Source organism: Centrocercus urophasianus, unplaced genomic scaffold, assembly GCF_019232065.1.
Source record: "Centrocercus urophasianus isolate 14NV4802_14NV808 unplaced genomic scaffold, USGS_Curo_1.0 seq_36, whole genome shotgun sequence".
NCBI lineage: Eukaryota > Metazoa > Chordata > Aves > Galliformes > Phasianidae > Centrocercus > Centrocercus urophasianus.
In genome coordinates, this window is record NW_024884933.1 from 4,403,700 (window position 1) to 4,423,459 (window position 19,760).

At 46.8% G+C, this 19,760-nt stretch overlaps 1 protein-coding gene across 3 annotated transcripts; it reads right to left on the bottom strand.

Moving 5' to 3' along the window:
- Positions 1 to 1,522: 1,522 nt before the first annotated feature.
- On the bottom strand, positions 1,523 to 19,444 carry C1QTNF12 (C1q and TNF related 12). 3 transcript variants are annotated; one of them, XM_042831801.1, is made up of 10 exons: positions 19,107 to 19,444; positions 16,764 to 17,425; positions 16,166 to 16,425; positions 10,722 to 10,841; positions 9,925 to 10,036; positions 9,341 to 9,522; positions 6,036 to 6,144; positions 5,698 to 5,788; positions 3,316 to 3,394; positions 1,523 to 3,011 (listed from the first exon to the last, which is right to left on the bottom strand). In XM_042831801.1, the coding sequence occupies exons 3-10, from the start codon at positions 16,334 to 16,336 to the stop codon at positions 2,913 to 2,915; spliced, it is 963 nt and encodes a 320-aa protein (XP_042687735.1). In that variant the 5' UTR covers positions 16,337 to 16,425; positions 16,764 to 17,425; positions 19,107 to 19,444; the 3' UTR covers positions 1,523 to 2,912. The 3 variants fall into 3 exon arrangements, with proteins under 3 accessions (XP_042687735.1, XP_042687736.1, XP_042687734.1); XM_042831802.1 differs by lacking the exon at positions 19,107 to 19,444 and having other exon boundaries at positions 17,141 to 17,765; XM_042831800.1 differs by lacking the exon at positions 19,107 to 19,444 and having other exon boundaries at positions 16,764 to 17,765.
- Positions 19,445 to 19,760: the final 316 nt, after the last annotated feature.

Below are 19,760 nucleotides of genomic sequence, written 5' to 3' on the forward strand. Positions count from 1 at the left end.
CTGTCAGCTCCCAGCCAGGGAAAATCATCACAGGCCGGGTCTCCTTGCTTTTATTTGTCTGCAGCAAGCAGAGCGGGGCTTTGCTCAGCTCCCCCCCCACCCCAGCCTGCCCAAGGGCTGCTTTGTGTGAGTTAATCAGAGAGGTTGAATCCCTGCAGGTTCCAGGTGTGAAGGGCTGATGCAGCACAGTGCATCCGAGTGAATGCAGGAGCCATGAAAACAGCAGGGTTGGGGAGGGCACCCAACACAAAAAGGAGCTAAAGAAGCCTGCTAGCAACCCTGCCTAACCTTCACCCTTAAGCCAAAGGCAGAGGCATGTCCCAGAAGCACGAGGCTGTGATATTTACCATAAAATCACTAAGATTGGAAAAGATCATCCAGTCCAACCATCCACCTACCCACTAAACCGCCTTGCTAAGTAACTTTAGCCTGAAGCTGGAAACTTTTAGCTAGACTCTGTTTAGAATAAGGAATTATGAGTGGAAATAATCACTTTTATAGACGTCAAAATTAGCAGTCGATGCTTCTCCTAAGATGGCTTGGTTTATTGTTCCGAAATACAAGTAAGCAAGCTTCTTCTCTGAGAGACTCTTCATAGGTCCCACACAAAGGCCAGGCTGAAGATGTCAACATCTCAGTGGCCATATTCATTACGTGACTTCTTAAAATTTAATTTGTCTCAGATTTCTCCCTGTGCCTGCCACAAACTGCCATTCCCATTGGGTGAGATTAGCTCACTTGGCCATTAAACCACAGTCTCAAGCGCACGGGTTTTATTTTGTTACAAACAACTTGCTCATACTGAACTCAGTCCTTCTGAGTCGTCGTATTTTCTTGGACTATAAATTTTATGGCTACAAACAGAGGAGCACTGAAACCTCACTTCTCACATCATTAATCAATCTCCTCAGCCTCCAAACAGCACAAAAGCCTTGCAGAGCATTGGTGTCACCCACAGCTCAGCCAGGAACCTTGTGCCCAGCTGAGTTCTGAGTTTGGTACACTTGCACCTGAACAGTGGAGGTCAGGCCCAGCTTATTCCTGGCTGTTTCAATCCATCCTGCCCATCGTGCTGCTGGAGGAACAGCCTCACGCACCGATGGCTGCATCTCCATGATTCAAGAGAACTGCAGCCTATATGGAATCACAAAGGTTGGAAAAGACCACTAGGATCCCCACGTCCAACATCAACCCATCCCCACCATGCCCATTGGGCACCTTCCTCCATGGCTGGTAGCATCCAGAGCTAAAAATATTCTTAATAAGGCGATGTTTTCCAACTAATAAGGTTGAAAAAGACTTCTAATATCACAAAGTCCAACCATCAACTCATCAACCAGAGGCAGAACAGGTAGAAATAAAGACACAACAATTCATCTGCTATTGAGACCACAGGAATAAAACACAACAAACAGGAGAAAAAAAAAAAAAAAAAAAAAAAAAAAGTCGCAAAACCCAAAACAAAATCTTAAAATTTTTTTTTTTTTTTAGTTCTACAACAAAATAAATATTTTACCTCTGATTTACCAACAGTGAGACTTGGTTCAAAAAACCCATAGGTAACGACATAAAACTGAATGCAACAACACCTGGAGATTCTGCTGCTGCAAGTCGTGCACAAAATAGCCCAATTTATTACAAATATTCACGCAGTAGAAGTACAGTATAGTAATACATACTGGGATACAGGCCATGTGCCCTGACTACACCTACCCCACCAAAACCCAACGTCAACAGCCAATCCTCGCTGGTAGGGTTTAATGATCTTCATGTGAGTTACACACTGTGAAGCCCCAACAGTCACTACTGGGGTGAACTGCTGGCTCATTTCTTCACGCCTTCTGCTGTCCCCAGCAGTCTTGGTACTCATTTTATGAAGGTGTTGTAATGGATCATGGAAAAATCAAGAAAATTCAAGAAAAGTATCTGGACTCCACGTGGGGCCCCGCTGCCATCTATTTATGAAACTGCTGATCAGCCATTTCCTTAATTAAGTTGCATCATTACAAGGCCAAGTGTCTGTTGAAGGGAAAAGCCCAATGAAATGACAACACCCACAACCAGTAAAACACATCAGACAGATCTACAAACGGATAAATGACACCTGAGAGGATGCTGTGTAAGTGATGCAGTCCAGAGCCAAATATATATCTTACTAAAACATAAGAACATAACTGAGGGAGTTGGTGCCAGAACTGGTGCCGTTGGCCTCACGTTTTCATGAAAATAAAACTGTGCAGGCAGCGAGGTATTTGGCTTCCTCAGTAAGAGCAGAGAAACAGACTTGGATTTAGGGAACCACCGTTAAACGGTTCAACCCTTGGATTCCCATCTTTGAAAGCAGGCATTGCTTGAGAATTCAACATGCCGCTTGTCAAACGTATCTCAGTTTGAACACGAGAGAGGGCCCTGCACCATTGACAACTGTGTGAAAAACAGTTTTGCTGACAAATTCTTGTCTCCTTCCTCCACAACACATGGAACGCAGTCACTACTTGACTTCCCCTCTCAATCCTTCATTTACAAACTTAAAACACCCCGCAGTCAGTCCCAAAGACATGCTGATTACAGGTGTAATCGTGTGAAATAAAGTTACAACAAATGCCAGATCTCAGTGTGCTGTTCGGTGCACATCTGGTGAAGCACATATTAAATATTACAGAGTCTGTTTCTGAGTTATAAAAGTGTATTTTTTTTTTTAAAGGTGAATGAACTGGTGTGGACCTTGAGAAGCAGTAGCCTCTGAAAGCAAGCTGAAGAATCTGCAAAAGGAAAGGCTCTTTGCTTGTTTAAAAAGACGCCAGCAGTTACATGAAGCAGTCGTCAAGAGACAAAGTAAAGGTTTCTTCAGTCAAATATATGCTGTAAGGCTGTGATTCGTGTTCTTCCCTGCTGCAGTGCTGCAGACGATGCTACGCGCCCATTAACATGCCCATGAAATCGGATCCATTCTGAATGGTGATGGGAGCTCCAGCACTGTTGTCCACAAAGATGGAGGTGTACTGGCCAGCCTGCAGAGTGAGCAAGAAGGAAAGGAAAAGTCATAGAATCGTAAAGGTCAGAAAAGACTGCTGAGATCATCCAGTCCAACCCCAGCCCACCCCCACCATGCCCACTGACCGTGTCCCTCAATGCCACGAATAGCCACCACCTCCCCTGCCACCAATTCTCTACAGCCACCCTGGGGATGTCATTTAGCTTCAATTAACCTCATTGAGAAGGTTAATAACTTTCCCACCTCCTGGTGAGAATTCAGACTTAGCAGTAAATAACTCCAGACCGACCATAAATGATTCCCAGCCTGCAGAGCCCTACCTGCAGCTGCAGCAAGCCATGCACGTAGACAGTGAAGATCTTGCTGTTACTTTCCAAACCAGCAATGACTTCCAAAGACCTAAACAGTAGCAAAAGAACAATAAACCTTGAGGCAATCACAACAACTGGCCATCACAAGTAATTTATACTGTTGATATTCTGCAAAGAGCTCGCTGTATGCACTCTGCCAATAACAGGGTATTTTCAAGGTATGAAAGGCCGATTCTGCCATAAACATACACGCATACAGCCTACACAAGAAAGAACATACTCTGCAGCCGAAAGCTGTTTTGGGAGGACATCTGGATCAGGCATCATATAAAATTAAAAATAAAAAACAAAGGTCTTCAGATTAAGCCTTGAGGTAGAGCTCCAGATCCCCCCCTCGGTCCCTTCTGTAGTACCAGTCCCTTTCAAGTGCCATGATGCCCAAATAGCCATCACATTCCTCACAGCAGCAAGATGTAGGACAGCTGCTCCTCATGTCATCCTCTGTGAATGAAGAACCACTCCTTGTGCAGGACTCAGGATGGAAGGACGTGCGTGAGACAGTAACTCATCCATGCGAGCTGAGTTCCAAAGCAATGGGAAAGCACAGAGCTCCATGACTGGCTGGCTTTTCTGAAATCTACCTAGCCACTGCGAGCAGATCCAGTTGTTTTTCCAAGCCAACCAACCCCTTCCCTCCCTTTTTTTCCATGAAGGGGTGGAGACGAAACCTAGCAAGTGCAAACGTGCTGCTTCCATCCCCCTTGCAAGGAAATAATGTGCACAAAAGGTAAGGGCAATTTGGCCCAGAGAGAGCAAGCCACTTGGCACCACCTTGATTGAAGAGCTCAGTCTGTGTGTCATATCCTGCCAAAGCCTCACTTGGGTGGGAACTTCCCACCATTAATCTCTTCTACTCCAACTGTCTCTGTGCTTTTCAGTTTCCATTTCTCTCAGCCGAAAGCCCTCAAGGCTCTTTCAGCTCCCTAAAATGAATGACTGCATACGTAGACATCCCCAGGAAATTCCACAAGCATGGGTAGCAGCTCGGCTCATGCCAGCAGAATGTCTGTCCAGACAGGTCCCCATCCCTCCACCCATCATCCTTCCATCCCACCGACCAGTCACACTCTCACCCACTGCAGAAGAGAAATGTCTTTCACAGAGCCAGTGCTCATCTCACTTGATAGACTCACGGAATGACAAAGGTTAGAAAAGATCTCTAAGATCCCCAAGCCCAACCCATCCCCACCGTGCCCCCTGCCCACGTCCCTCATTGCCGCATCTCCACACTGAACACCTCTGGGGATGGGGACCCCCCCCCACCTCCCTGGGCAGCTGTGCCAAAGCATCACTGCTCTTTCTGATCCATACAGGAGCTTCCTATTCATTGATTCTTGTGCCTGCATTTACCACAACAAGGAAGCTTTCCCAGAATCACTGAGTGCCAACAGGCAGCCCGGATTGCAAGCTCAGACCAAGATATGTTCTTAACACGATCTGAAGGGCTTCTCACGAGTGCAAGACTGCAACCAGTCTGACACCGCTTCAACTAAGTGCTGCAACCATAAAAGACTGTTACAGAACAGTCTACAAGGCTGAAGAGGTGCCAGTTGCTTCAGTCAACAAGCTCCTTTACTTCCCACCAGGTCAATGGGCACACAGCTAGCTACCCCAGTTACTAATGAGTACTCCAACACCAATCAAGTCTTTTCCACAGGCGAATGAAACCTTAGAGAGCTGGTATTCATTTTCTGAGGCTTCATGTCAAATTAATCGTCCCATAAAGGCTCTAAAATTGATAGGGCTGTGGAGGGTCAGCCCTATTTACTGCACTCAAGTCACAGAGGAAAGGTGAGGCTGAAGCAGCCAGCCCAGCAGCAAATTTATAGTTTAGTTGGCTTCAAGCTGTACCATAAGTCATTTTACGGATATATTTTGGTGGTGCTGTTACAAGGGCTGCACTTGAAGAGCTGCATGCAGGGCAGGGCAGATCCGCACAGCCCTATAAGGGCCATTTTCCCCAAATCCAGCCACAACCAGAGACAGTGGCCACTCAATCCAAGCAGCACTGCCCTCTGCTGGGTGCATTTCAGCCCAGCCCATGGGTTCTCAGCCTCCTCTCTCGAAGCAACACATGCCAAACTCATCCTGAGCAAGCTGACCTTCCAATACAGGGCATTTACGTGCTACAGCTGAAAGGATGATATGTTCTGTCAACACACACAGTATTTATTCATCTATTTAGAGTACTTGACACCATCCACTGAAACATTACAAATCAGGAGGGGGAAAAAAAAAAAAAAAAAAAGCACAAAGCCCAAGGGCCAGATGGAATCCATCTATTCAGAAAAGTTCTGTGCGTATTTATGATTTAAAACTGCAGTCACTCACGTGTATCGGTGGCACAGAGATTCAATGCAGATCAACACTCGCACGTTATCTCTGGCCCGGAGCTGGACTTTGCTCTTCAACTCACTGTGATCTGTGGAAAGCAGTGAAATAAACACAACCATCCATAACACAGCAGCAATCACTTGCTGGCGTTCGGTTCAAAAGGCACAGCAATATTGTGGCTCCTTAGGAAATCCCAAACAATTTAAGAGATGGTACCAAAAGGAGAGCTCGCTGCAAAGGGCTGCCATCAGACGTTCTTCACATCAGACAGGACGCACCAGAGACCCAGAGGCCGCCAGATCTCCTTCCAGCACCTCTCAGTTTTTAGCACTCACCGATGTGGACGTTGGCTGAGAACTGGTAGATGCCAGACACGGGTGCTGTGAAACGTCCCGTTGCCAGGTTCAGCCCCGTCCCCCGGAGAAAAGCTCCTTTGGCCAAAGGCTGCAAAATAAGCAAAGCAGATCTTGAACAAGTCCCTGTGAAAAAGGAGCACTTGACACGCGTGAGAACAGGGCTCAAAAAATTTGCCAGGCTGCTGCCATTTTTCCCCTGATTTTCCCTTCCAGATGAGCTGCCTCTCAGCACTGGATGCCCACCAAAGGCAAAACGATCAGTATGAGATCTGAAGGTACCTTTTTCTCACTGCCCAACTCTTCTAACTTAACGCAGCACAGTGGTTGGAATTAAACCTTTGAGGCTCCATCCAACCCAGCCATTCTATGACTCCAGGGACTTTGCCCAAAACTTAGGCCTTTAACAGCAGTTCTATTTGCATATCTCAGACCATGCTCACTGCATCTGTATGCTCTGCTGGTCCTGCTGTCTCCACTGAACCACACCACTCTCCATTATATGAGTCATGAGATCCCTTCTAGTACTACCCAAAAACTCCTAGATGGGGCCAAGCAGCCCCCCCAAGCCTAAAAATCTGGAATCTCATACACAGCTTTTGCAATGCAAGTGCAGAGGAAACAATCATATGGGTCTCCAGAGGTCTTCAACACCATTTCTTGTAGAAGTCAGACAGCTCTGATGCTATTAAGGACAACTGTTTGGATTCTTACAGATTCCGCATTTAATTTCCAGCCTCAGATTCCACAGGATAGGCAAAAGCCTAGGGAAACAGCATGCAGATTCTCCTCTCGCAAGGGAGCAGTCTTAAGTCAAACTCACAGCAGATTATCCGACTTAGACTAAAATAAACTCCACAAGAAATGTTTATTGTTAGTTTTGGCCTGTCCAGTGTGAGTTCGGTTAGAGCTGGGGAGAAGCAGGAGGGGCTTCTATGGGCCAAGAAAGCACATTAGCCAGACTCTGCTTCCACCACAAGGGCATTCTGTGCAGTGTAAATGCAATCCCATGAATGCTGCCTGGAGGGATTTGCCCTGCATTGGCCCCGAGGAACAGAAGAACACAAAAAAGAAACTCATTTTCTCTCTGCATATACATAGACAATCTAACAGCTGACCTCACGGCAAAGACTACGTGATGAGATCGCTGCCATTCTTATGCTATCACTATGCTGTCATTTTTGGTAATGCTATGTTTGATTTACAGCAAGATCCAAGCCCCCTGTGTGCAAAACTGCATTGTTAATTCATTCCTTTCCTGTTACAGCTATTAGAGGAATCAGCAACCGAATTCCAAAACCACTGGATGGGCATGGAAGGCAATTGTAGGCACCAGTAAATTATCACTGATAAAACATTCCTGTTTCTTCACGCCTTCTGTGGCTTTGTTATTCTTCTGCTCATAGAAATAGACAGTGCAAAGGGCTGGTTCTGAGAAGGGAGAGGTTTCTCTGGGCAAAAATATTCCATTAAACTCCATGCCAATTAGAGTTCCCTGCTGTATATGCTGAGAAACTACTTGTGCACCAATTATTTCAATAAGCAAACCCAAAGCAAACAAACAAGTTAGCATCCAGTCATGCTCTACAGACCAAGACCAGCTTCTCTTCCTCAGTCCATCTCTTTTCCCCATGTCTCTCTTATATACTCCATATCTTATTTCCTAGTTGAAGACAGGAACCACACACAAGGAACTGAGATGTGAGCTTAGCTTATCAGCGATAAAGGCTGTGAAAAGTAATGCATTGACTTTTGTTATTACGGTTAACCCAGCTGGTACAGCAACCACAGGTAGGTAGAGATGTGCAGGAAGGCTATATCACTTTTAATTCCAAATGTGAAGGAAATAATGAGACTGAGAGGAAGAGAGGGATGGAAAACTCTCAGGGTGAGAAAAATGCCGTGCTATCTGAATAACCCAAGGTCAGAGCAACACAACACCCAAATGACAAAGAACAGGAGTGCAAAGAGCAGGACTGCTGGTCCCTCTCTCAGTGTTCTTTCCCACTTAACTCAGAATGCCTTGGGTAAGTTCCAAAGAGTTAGATTGAGTCTCTATCATCTCACTGGGAAGTATCACACCGTTGGCTTCTTCGCACTATTAAACCAACAGGGTGGAGAGAGGGGAATTCTCTCCTCTTGGACTGTCGAAAGACAATGTTTTCATCTTTGCAGGAGCAACCACCGTCTCCCTCCCCGTTGAATTCCCCTATATCAGAACACAAGCTAAAACCAGATACTTCTTGTCCCAGAGCTGAAATGAAAGGCTGGCATCCAGAGCCCTGCCAGCCCTCCCACATCAGCTTCAGGGCCAGAAGCAATTAGAAAGGAGCTAGGCATACGATAACAAAGCATGGGAAGTGTCAGCCTACGCACTGATTGCTGAGATGTCTTTATTCACATTTTCCCTCCTAATTAATGAGGCAGCAGATCTCTCTAGCCCTGCCCACACTTCAAGTACAATCTTGCCTCTGTGCCAGCACCCACAGTGCTGTCAAACCAGGCTTCCACAAGAGTATTTGGGAAAGATCCAGGAGAGCACCCTGAGCAAAAACCTCTGCCTTCAGTCCTGCTTCTGTGAGAAGTCCCAGCAGCAAAACCACTCCATAGGAAACGATCTGCTGGACAGGATTCTTCAGAGATGAGGCAGTGCAGTGGGGAAGTAAGCTTACTTACTACAAAGACAGGTTTTAGCTATTACTTTGACATTTGTTAGTCTTCTGTAAAACAGTATGTAAAGAATTTTAGCACTGAGACTGAATCATATGACAACAGGATGCCTCTTACTTTGGGCTCACATATCTATCACCAGTAACTGCTCTGTGCTTCTGACTCTCCTCTACATCTGAAGGCTACTCTGGAGTAAAACAAGGTTTGCAATGAAAAAAAAAAACAAACAGATCCCTCAGATCAATGTCAGATGTGGACAAGTCTTTATCATTAACCAAAATAGAAGCTGACTGTTGTTTAGAGCTGCAAGACAGCCATCTCCTGCACAGACTGCTAGGACTTCAGTAGGAACTGCCATGAGATACAGCTGGGCTACAAGAGAAGAAGAAAGCCTTGAGTTTGTTTGGACTTAAAGCTAACTGTCCATCCTACTGCAGTTGAGCTTTAGGGCTGTAATCACCACATGAGATCCAGCTTCTCAGTTACAAACAAGGCAATGCTAATGGTCATGGCATCCAGTCTTCCCTTTCAGGAAACACCTGGCAGCCCTGCAGACCAGCTCATCTACACACAGCGGCTGTTGTGTTGCACAGGTTCAGTCTGATATCTCTTCTCACCGACTGGAAGTTCTGAAGCTCTACCAGGGTCTTTTTATCTACGACAACTTGTCCTTTTAGCTTGCAGTGGAACGCCTCCTCTACACGTCGGTAGGGTGAAACTTCCTCCAAGGAGAGCAGGAGTGGAGGCAGCTGGCTGGGATGTGCTGAAATTGCCAAGGATGCCCGACGCTCAATGGCTTCTGAGGAGACAGAAAGTACAGGAAAAAGAAAAAAGGCTTTGTTTAAGAGCTTGGTCTATGAAGCCATCAGCTGTGTGGTCAGACTTGTCCACACTTCAAACTGAACTCAACCACAGAATCATCCAGGTTGGAAAAGACCTCTAAGATCCCCAAGTCCAACCCCATCCCATCCCCATCGTTCCCACTAACCATGCCCCACAGTGCCACATCTCCACAGTTCTGGAACACCCCCATGGATGGGGACTTGACCACTTCCCTGGGCAAACTGAGCAGCGCTGAGGAAATATCTTCCCAAATTTCTGATCGTCAGCTAGAGCTAAACATTTGCAAAACCAATTCTTTGTTTGCCACGGTGCTTATCAAAAGAAACAATTCACAAAAGCTCAAAACAAAAGTCTTTACCTTTTAATATCTCCTTAAACTCCTGCAGCAGGACTTCCCGGGTGACTTCAGCACCAGGTGCTCCTGGGGGACCCTGGGGACCAGGAGGCCCTGGAGGCCCAACAAGACCACGCTAAGGAAGGAACCAAAGGAAAACACAAGAATTAGAATCAGGCCATTGCATATGACCAGAGTTCTCCCAGCCATGAGCCAAGAAAGCTACACAGAGCTAGAAGCTGGTAATAGGAACACAAATCAGTGCTGTTTCCATGTGTATCATTCCCTTGGAGTTTCATCAGTGCATGAAAGCACTCCTGCTATCAGGCCATTGAAAGGTAAAAGGAAGGCATTAAAAACATATTCAGTATTTGACTCAGCAGGAGATGAAAAGTACACACAGATGAGCAGTAATCCATTAAATTGCAATAAATTATTTTTTTGGTTAGCATATCCTTGGTTAGTATATCCTTTAAGACATTTGCACTTCATCTAGTGGAAGAAAAATGTTAATTTTATTTCTACTGAGCAGAAAATAAAAGAGAAAGGCTCAGCCCAAGAAACAGCTGGTTCAAACCAAAGTGAGCACTGACAGCAGAGTTCACACACGCTCATCTTGCAAAGCATAGAGCGCACTTACCGCCTCAAGCTTCTCCAAAATACCTTGGGAAAACTTAAAGAGGAAAACAAAACCAAAAAAAAGGAAACACAGCACTCTGAGGAAGAGCAAAAGCTGGAGCACACAGAACACCTTGAGTAACAGCAGTGGGAAGGGAAGACACGGTGCACGTTTGTTAGCTGATGGCAGTGCAGGGACCTACTAATTTCTTGTCTTTGCCTTTGCATTTCCTTTTAGAGGTGTTGCCATCATCTGGGCGGTGGACAAAGGAGATCCAGGTCCGCCGTGGGTCTGTGATACGAGGGTCTGGAGATTCGAGGATCTGGAGAGAAACGAGAGCAAACACAGATGCAATTGGGCCTAATTGGGTCTCTTTGGCCAATTCAGGAACTCTGAGAATGGGAAGTACCCAGACCAGACAGATATCTGCCACGTAAGCAAACCTCTGATCCAAACATACTGCATTTGAGAGGACATCAGGTTCAGGGTCTACTGTAAAATTCCATTTTATCCCACTTCTGGAGCAAATAATTCCATCTGGATTCTCCATTACCGTGTCACTTTCTGTCATCGCTTACAGAAGCATCACAAACAATTTTGCAAATTTAGGATAGAAACACCAAGGGAAGCTCGCTTTGAGGAGAAAAGACCACGATTTGTATCATTTGCCTCCAAAAATCCATGCAGAGTAAGTAGTGTTGGAGTTAAATCTGAGCAGCCTGCTGGAGCTCCAGTGGGAGGATATACAGAATGCTGGTGCTTCAGAGCTGAGTCAGGAAAGCTCCCTCCCGGCTCTAGGCCAAGGCAAGGAGATTCCCATTCTGCCACATTGATTCCCAACCATTCTGCCATATTGATCATGCATTCCCCACTGTAATTAATCAGAGTTATGGATAAACAGTCTCCCTCGCACGCTTAAATTTAGCGTGCATCTCAAACAAGCAGAACGAGCTTGTTTGAAATAATGAACCCATCTTGTTCATTATTTCTGTACCCAAATTAGTCCCCAACAGACTTTCAATGTTTGTAACAACATTTATAGCCAGCTGGTGATTGCACATTTTGTTAAGGGTACCAGCGAGTTCTTCCACCTGAATTATTTATCCTTTGCCATTTGCACTTACAGCACACATGGCTTTTTCAATTAGGAGGGAGAGGAGAAAAAAAATCAGGGGAAAAAAGAAGGGGGGAAAAAAAAAAAGAAAGGGGGAAAACGGAGGGGAGAAGGGGAGGAAATCAGCACACTGCCAGTGGCCCCCTAAATTGCAAACCCCTCCAGAAGACAGCCACGGCACTCCCCAGTTTCTCCTTCACAAGGATGACTGACAGTTAAAATCAATGTTCCATCCTTGTGGTATTATTATTTAATTACTACGGCATGCATGAGCAATCCCAGCAATAAGCATGCAAGCCTCTATTTTTCTTGGCAGCGGCCGCCTGCAGCAGCCAGGGACCTCGCAGCCAACTCAGGTATCAGTCAGGGCTGGGAACAGCCCTGGAATCCCAGCAGAGGGAACCTGTCCCTCCTGGGCTGCTGTTTGCAGAGCAAAGCTTGCAGGAGTCCAGAGGAATTCTCCTGGTAATGCAGCGGAATCAGCTTAGCCCTTATCGCTTCAAGCAGTGCCTCTAAAAACAACTGAAGCACTGCCAGCGATTTTTAATCAACTTTCAATCAGCTCTTTTAACATAGCTTTGGAATACAACAGCAGTGATCGTTTTGGAGCAGTCGTGTGACCCAGCAGGAGCTCAGCAGCCTCACTTGTAACAGAAGAGCAGCTGAGCTGTCACTGGGGCTGCGGTGCACAGCCACAACCTGTGGTTCTTTCTGGCTCTGACTCCCAGGACAGCATGCACTGCCACAGCATGGAAGGCTGAACCTACAGCCCAGGAGTGGAGATCCTGAGAAATATCTGACCTACGTCTGAACTTTCCTAAAATCCAGGGATGGTGGGATCCGGTCTGCATCTCTGCTGAAGACCAAAGTGAAATGGGCTGAAGTCATTTTTAGGATGAATAAAAGGAAACACTACGAGCAAGATGTACATCCATCCTTATGTCCATACATCCAAAAGCATCTCCAAGAGTTCTCAGGCACACCTCGGCATTTCTCAGGGTGGAAAAGGATGGAAAAGAAGCAAGGGAAGGTTGCAGCCCTGTGAGGACAGCACCATTCCCATTGCAGTGAGTCAGAGGTGGTCTCCAAGGATATACACCCAACCATTCTGGCCTATGGTCTCCACACCTGAAGTCAATGGAAGTTTTGCTCAAAGAGTTGCCAATATATTTGCCCATCTGGGATGGAATTCCAGTTAGCAATTCTTTGCTAATTAAGCAGCTGCCAGAAATACAGTGTCCTGACTTGGCATTTCAGTTGTGATAATCCACATATGTACAAGTTGTTACGTCCAATAGACACCAACAAGAGCATCGTCAGCTTCAATACGGAACGGTCAGCCAACGATTGCCTCCACAAGTCTGTTTTATTTGGACCTGGTTAAAAGAGACAAATCCCACTTTTAAGCATGAAAAACCCGATGTTGGCCACTGCTAAGTCATGGCTGTGCACACCCCTGGTTATTAATGAGATGTAAAACCAAGGTCCTCACCACTTGTGGTTTGCACAGATCTCTCAAGAACTTTCCTGAGAGCAGAAGCGTTAGGTTTGATACCTCAACCAAATCCCAATTGGGATATCTACATTCCCACTGTGTCCTGTGATTAAAACAAAAATTTCATCTTTATTTCTCTCAGTGGCCATCTCACAGAGCTCCTCCTCTCCCCTTAAACACATCACTCCACGTTGAATGTAATGAATCCAATGGAGCAGCTCTTGGGAGCATGACTGTTGGAATTACTACAGGTGGTAGAGAACTCTTCCCTTTGCTTTGGAGTGCCTCAGAATGGTGCTTTCAGAGGAAATAATATCTTTGTCCACATAGTGGGTGACTAAGCTAAAAAACATCCCATCATCAGAAATCCCATTGAAGGTAAAACCCCGTTGACCTCAAATCATCCCTGCAATTTCATGGGGTTGGCTGCTTCGCACATCCCCAAGCATGGAGATCCAACAGCCTTTCTGTTCACCCTTTTCCAGAGTTTGATCACTCTCACGGTAAAGATGGATATTTTTTCTTACATTTAAGTGGAATTTCTGTATTTCAGTTTGTACTCAATGGCTCTCCTCCTTCCAGTGAGCGCTCACTCCGTCTCCTTTATCCCCTCTACTCAGGCACGGATGCACTCAGCTCTGTTCACAGCCAGCACATTACCTGGATGCTCCTCCAGGCAACGCTTAGCCCAGCACCACGAACCAAACCCCAACTGTGAAAACTGTCCAGACAGCTCTGGGTGCTCCTGATAAAATCCTGTGACAGTTGGACCCACACCAAGCAGCTTGCAAAAGGCTGCCTCTGTCCTCAGAGGGCACTCAGTAACGCATGGTTTGGGCACGCAACTGAGCACTTTGACCTTGTGAAGGACCACTTTCAAAGCACACGAGATGGGTACCAAACAACGCAGCCTGATATCCCCCACTGGCCCAATATCCCAATGGGTGAGATCCATAGCTGGGAAAGGGAAGACAAGCCTGGCAAGTGGCAGCTGTGCTCAGCCACTCCCAGCCAAGCTGTGCTGATACAGCCGAAGAAAACCTCTGTATCCATCCATCACACTGCGCTCTCTGCCCATCTGTGCCAGAGAGAAAGCTCTCACGTGCTCTGTGAGCACATCACACTGACAGCTATGCAAAGATTAAAGCTGGATATATATATATATATTTTCAACATTCTTATTATTTCCCCTTGAATTATCAGTTTGTCAGAGAACTGAGATTCCTGCCTGCCTCCTTCAGCACAGGTCTCACCGCATGGCTCATGCACTGATGGCGTTCAAGAGAATTTTCTCAGCTCTGTGTTTGAAAAGAATTCCCAAGATAAACCTGTTCCCAAACTGCTTAATTAGAAGGAAAACAAATCTACCTTTTTAACAGCACGAATGAAAATCGCCACTCATCTAATATTTCACTTCTGCTCCTGCTCTGACAAACCTACCAGTTGGCCAGAGAGCCTTCCAAGGTAAACACAGCCTTAATTTTTACAGTTCACAGCCCAGAAAAAAGAAGTCTGTCTTTCCTGTTATGTAGCGCGGGGGAATAGGACAGTGCTGTTGTTCCTGTGCATCCCTTCACCAAGCAGAACTCACAGCAGCGCTGCCAGGGCTCAGGGACGCAGTCACCCACAACGTTCAGAAGCAATACTTGAGCTCTGGAGAGATTCCAAGCAGAAAACCACATTGCAGAAATGGGGAGTGTGTATCAAGCAGAGTTCACAGGCATTTACAGCAGACATTTGGGTTAGTCCCATCCTTACGAAACAAAACCTGCCCCCGCCAAGCTCTGCAGCTCTCACAGTGCCAAACCTTTGCCATGGATATTTTAAAGCACAGCATTTCAACACAGAAACTACAGCTTCCAACCGATGTCTGTGTTAATGAACGCCCCTGAGTGGGTGCTGTGTTTCTTCCAGCAGTAACGTGTGACTCTGTCAGCATAAACCAGGACCGGTTCCTGCTTCTGCCATCAGAATACATTCTGCTTCTGGTCCAGTGTATTTCACCAGAAACAAAATTAATTCCAAAACAGGCTGGAATGCATTCGTATCAGATAGATATCTGCCTCCTGTGCAGAAGGAGAATGAAGCAGTTGTAGAGAAAGTGGAAGAAAGCAATCGAATGTAAGCACCTTCAGAACACAGCACTTACACGAGCTGTCCCGACAAAGCCCTACAACAGACAACAAAAACGAGCACTGCCTTCAGTACCCTAATGATCACTCCAAGTGCAGCAGCCAGCTTTTCTTATACACAGGACCGTTCCCAGACTTGCCCAACCTTAACCAATTACTTTCACAATAGCACTGAATGGGACGTTTAGAATGCCAGACCAATTGTTCCAACGTGCCCCCTCCTCCCTGCCCCAATTTCTGACAGGTTGTTCTTCAATCGCTATAGTGACTGCCATCCCTAATGCCTGTGATCAAAGTCGTGTTCTAGAGGTCACCAGGGACGTTTTTGTACGAGCATAGGGTGGTCAGGGGCAGCGTGACAGGAGACACTCCCTCCCGTCTCAGTGTTGCAGCCTCCCATTCCACCCAGCTCCTAACCCTAGGACCTGAACTCCCCTCCTACTCCCATGCATTCTGTGCAGATTTTCATCCTGAAGGATTTGGATGTCTCCGATTGACTCAGTGGAAACGGCATCCTGCAGCCTGGGCTGATCCCCTCAGCACTGAACTGCCACATCCTGCCCATCAGAAGCCACTGCCCCTCACAAAGCACACACAGCTTTACATTTCTCACTGGGGCACGAATCCTGAATCCCTTCCTGCCAGAGCCACAATCACCCCCAGCGCACACCAACGTGTTTCCCACCTGTAATTTTCAACCACGACTCCCCCCTGTGCAAAAGGGCAGTGCTGAGAAAGCTCAGGCATGCTCAGGTGTTGGAACTGCTAGGAAACAAATCATGCAAAGGGGAGAAAATTCTCTTTAAAAATCAAAGAGATTGGCAAGGCTGCTCCAGTGGAAGAGGAACCAGCATCACATTGCTGCCAAAATGAGTTCAACCAAGGACTGATAACGTACCACCTACCTTGGGATGCCCATGCAGCTCTTCGCTGTTGGATAGGGTGGCATTGAAAGGCTCTGTGTACTGATTGGGCTCTTTCTTCATCTTTCTCTCTTTCTTTGCTGCCATGACTCTGAAGAGGCAGAACTGGTGGCAAAGCAAAGTGGCCACAAACACCCAGGTGCAGCCCTTCATTTTGCAAAGGGAGTGGCCAAGTCAGGAAGGGCACTCTCCGAGCACAAAAACCTTCACCACCAATAAGAGGAATAGACACAGACTTCTCTCTAGAAAAATAATAATAATAATAAATACAGAGGTTAGAACTATTAAAGACAGTCCTCTGGGCTACGCGGTGCCAAACGAGCAGCATGCATGGACGTGCTGGTTGCTGGAGAGAGCTGCGTTCAAGCAGGACACATGGAAACGGTACGGATAAACTTGTCTGAAAATCTGGCTTCACTCGAAGGAGAGGTAAGTCCATTCAGGCTCCTGAAGCTTACATAAATACGAGGGGCCCTGGGAAGCCCTGCCACCCACCTTGCAGTGTTGCTCCCCCCTCGTGGCCCCCCCCCCTCCACACACACACACACACAATAAGTCTTCAGCCTCGATTAAAACGCACTTAGCTATGAAACCCAGAGAAGTCAGATTGCTCAGGGCAACGGTTGCTCAGGTCGGGGCTGCTGACACAAACTCATTAGGGGAGGCTGTTTGGTTGTTCCTCTTCAGGAGAAGATTTCACTTGCTGTCATTTAAGGCGCTGTGTTCATTGCAAAGCAGGCGTGAAGAGGTCCCATCCATCCTCACTCCAAGGACACCTCAGTGACAAGTCCTCATCCTGTCCTGGCAGGGAATTTGCCACTCAAGGTTGTTACAATCACCACTCTTCTCCAGAGGCTGAGAGCATCCCTGCCAAGTGCTCAGCCTTCTAGGGACAAAGTCAGTTCCTCACAGATCATTCAGTCAAACCAGGGATAAATAAAGAAGCTGAGGGTGTACCTCGGTCCATGAGGAGCAGATAAAGTTTTTCCCAGGTTTAGCTTCTCTCTTCAGCTGGGTTTGTCTTCACTTTAATGAGATGATGAGCAGTGAGTCCTGATGGCAGCTTCAGGATGCAGAAACGTGTGCCTGGTGTCACACCCAGGAGGATTTCGGGTATCTCCAAGTGTTGATCACTGATGTTCCTCGCTGCTCCTTTCCCAGGCTGGAAACTGGCAAAGCCCTCCTCAGCTCTTGCTCTACCTCAGCAAATAAGCACTTCTTTCCTGAACGAGTTTCCATCAACTTGAAGGGGAAAAAAAAAAAAAAAAAAAAAAAGAAAAAGGAGGAGGGATCACATTCTAATGAGCTGTCAAGCCTATTCTCTTCACATTCCTATTAGACTCACTGATAAGTGGAGCTGGCCTGTGTGCCAGGCAGATTCAAATCAGTGCCCACTCCCTGCTCCCTCCCCTCAGCCCTTCTCTGTTCCTCCCCTTCATTATCTCTGAGAAATCACCATTTTTCTGGGAAGCCTGGGGAGCTGCACATGGGTTTGTGGCAGTGCTCAAAAGCTGTGGCTTGGAATAGGCACTGAGCATCGCAGCATCAGATGCTCTGCCCTGTGCTGGGTGAGCTGCGCTCCACACACGTCCCCCCCAATCCCATGGGAGGATGGCTCAGTGGGGGCTTTCTGCTGTATCCACAGAATTGGGGGATGGGCATCTCATTAAAATGAACAGAAAACCAAAACACATCTACAAACGTCTCATAAGGAAGGTATCTGGCCAAGCTGCTAAGCTTCACTAGTTGCTCGCCACTGAGAACAGCCTGATGCTCTCTGTAACACAAGGATGCACAAATTCATCTGAGCTTGTGTTTGTGTCATCCAAGAGCGACAAAATGCGATGTCAGGAAGCAGCAGGCTGGCTTTAAAACCTCCTTACCGTGCCTCCTGTCACCCAGGTGTACAGTAATCCAACAGTACAGCTCTTTGTTGGATTTTAAGAGCCTCCCATCAGCTCTTCTGCCTCAGAGAAACTGAGGCATCAGCAATCTGAGTGCAAAAACCAAGAACTCTTCAGAAGAAAGAGGGGAGGGAAATGAAGCTTGGGACAGAGTGAGAGCCAGAACGGGTGCTGGAGAGAGAAGCTAAATAGTTAACAGCATCTCACCCCTCCCCCAAGCAGCTCACATTCCATCAAAACTACGTGGCAGACTTTATTTGTTAATAATATTTAACTTTCTTTGGCGCCTTCTCATACTTAAGCCTCTTTTTTCAGGTTAGTTGTAGACAAGCCATGAATTTGTAAAAGTGCACTTGATGACACATTAATAGGACAATCTGTCATATCGCAGCTAAACAGCCTGACAGATCCACACACCACGGCAAGAAATGACATTCAGAGCAGGAATGGGGTAATCGCTTCTTGGTCTGCTGGTGCTGTCTGTCTGCAACGTCCCCATTCTCATCCCAACAGCTCAGTGCCAAGGCTGCATGCTCAGATTTGGAGCAGGAACAGGTCCTCAGTGCACTACAGCAAACTGCCCCTGTGGTTTTTTAGGGCTGCAACAAGTGTCGGTGCAGCCATTACCTCCCCTCCAACCTTAAGTTCATTGCACTGCTTGTACAACTGCACACCTTGCTGTGCTCAGAGCCCAGCTGCAACAGTTCCAAAGCACCTGAGCTTTGCCAGTGCTTGAACACCTAGAAGGGTGTGCAACCTCTGCTTGCAAAAAATAATAGGAACGAGCTGCTTAGAAGTGCACCATTGAACTACTCCAATTACTGTTGCAAAGTACACCAACAATTCTGTACGAGGGGGGAACTCAAGCAGGGAAAACAGTGTAAGGAGCCACACATCAAGCCAAGTGTCATTTGTAAATGCTGCATGAACTGTGCATAAAGCTGGAAACTGAAAAGTCAGGCAAGACACTTGTGACTACACCCCTCCATCCCCACTTACACAATCTGCCTTTTACTCACAGTAATCCCACATTTCCTAATTATGACAATATCCAAAAGGCAAAAAGCTGGGATTTTCTGTGTTGTCCAGCGTAGACATAAGGAATAACGTCCAAGCCTTGGTGTGGAGACGAGGAGTTTTGAAGCCAACATCACCATTCACTGACACCCACAACTGCTCCAGAGGCAGATAAAAAACCTGGAGTAGATCCCTCAGGTGTGAATCTGAAGCTTCCCAGTGCCAACCTGCTATAAACTCCAGCTGAATGGGGCAACGTACAAGAGCTGTTAGAGCAAACCTAAACGCAACAGCAGACACAAGAGCAGCTTCGGAATGAAAGCACGCGATCTCAGACTCGTTTCCTTCCCCAAAACACCGCAGCCGAGCTGCCTGCGCCGCGTTCCACAGCACCTCTTTGCTGAGATCCCTGCCTGCCTCCCACCACCACGTGCAGTCCCAGCCATCAGCTGCCTTTCGCCCCAAAGCAGATGGAATTACCACCCCACCTGGTGGCAAGCCCATAGAAACGACGGGTTACTACAACAGCGAAAAGGAACCAGGCTGCTTCTTCCCTTCTGGGCTTTTCAGAGTGCTCAAGGTGTGAAATAAGGCTGTTGTGCAAAGTGCTTTCCACTGATAAAAGGTTCCTAGTGAATCCCAACTTGTTTTTGCTT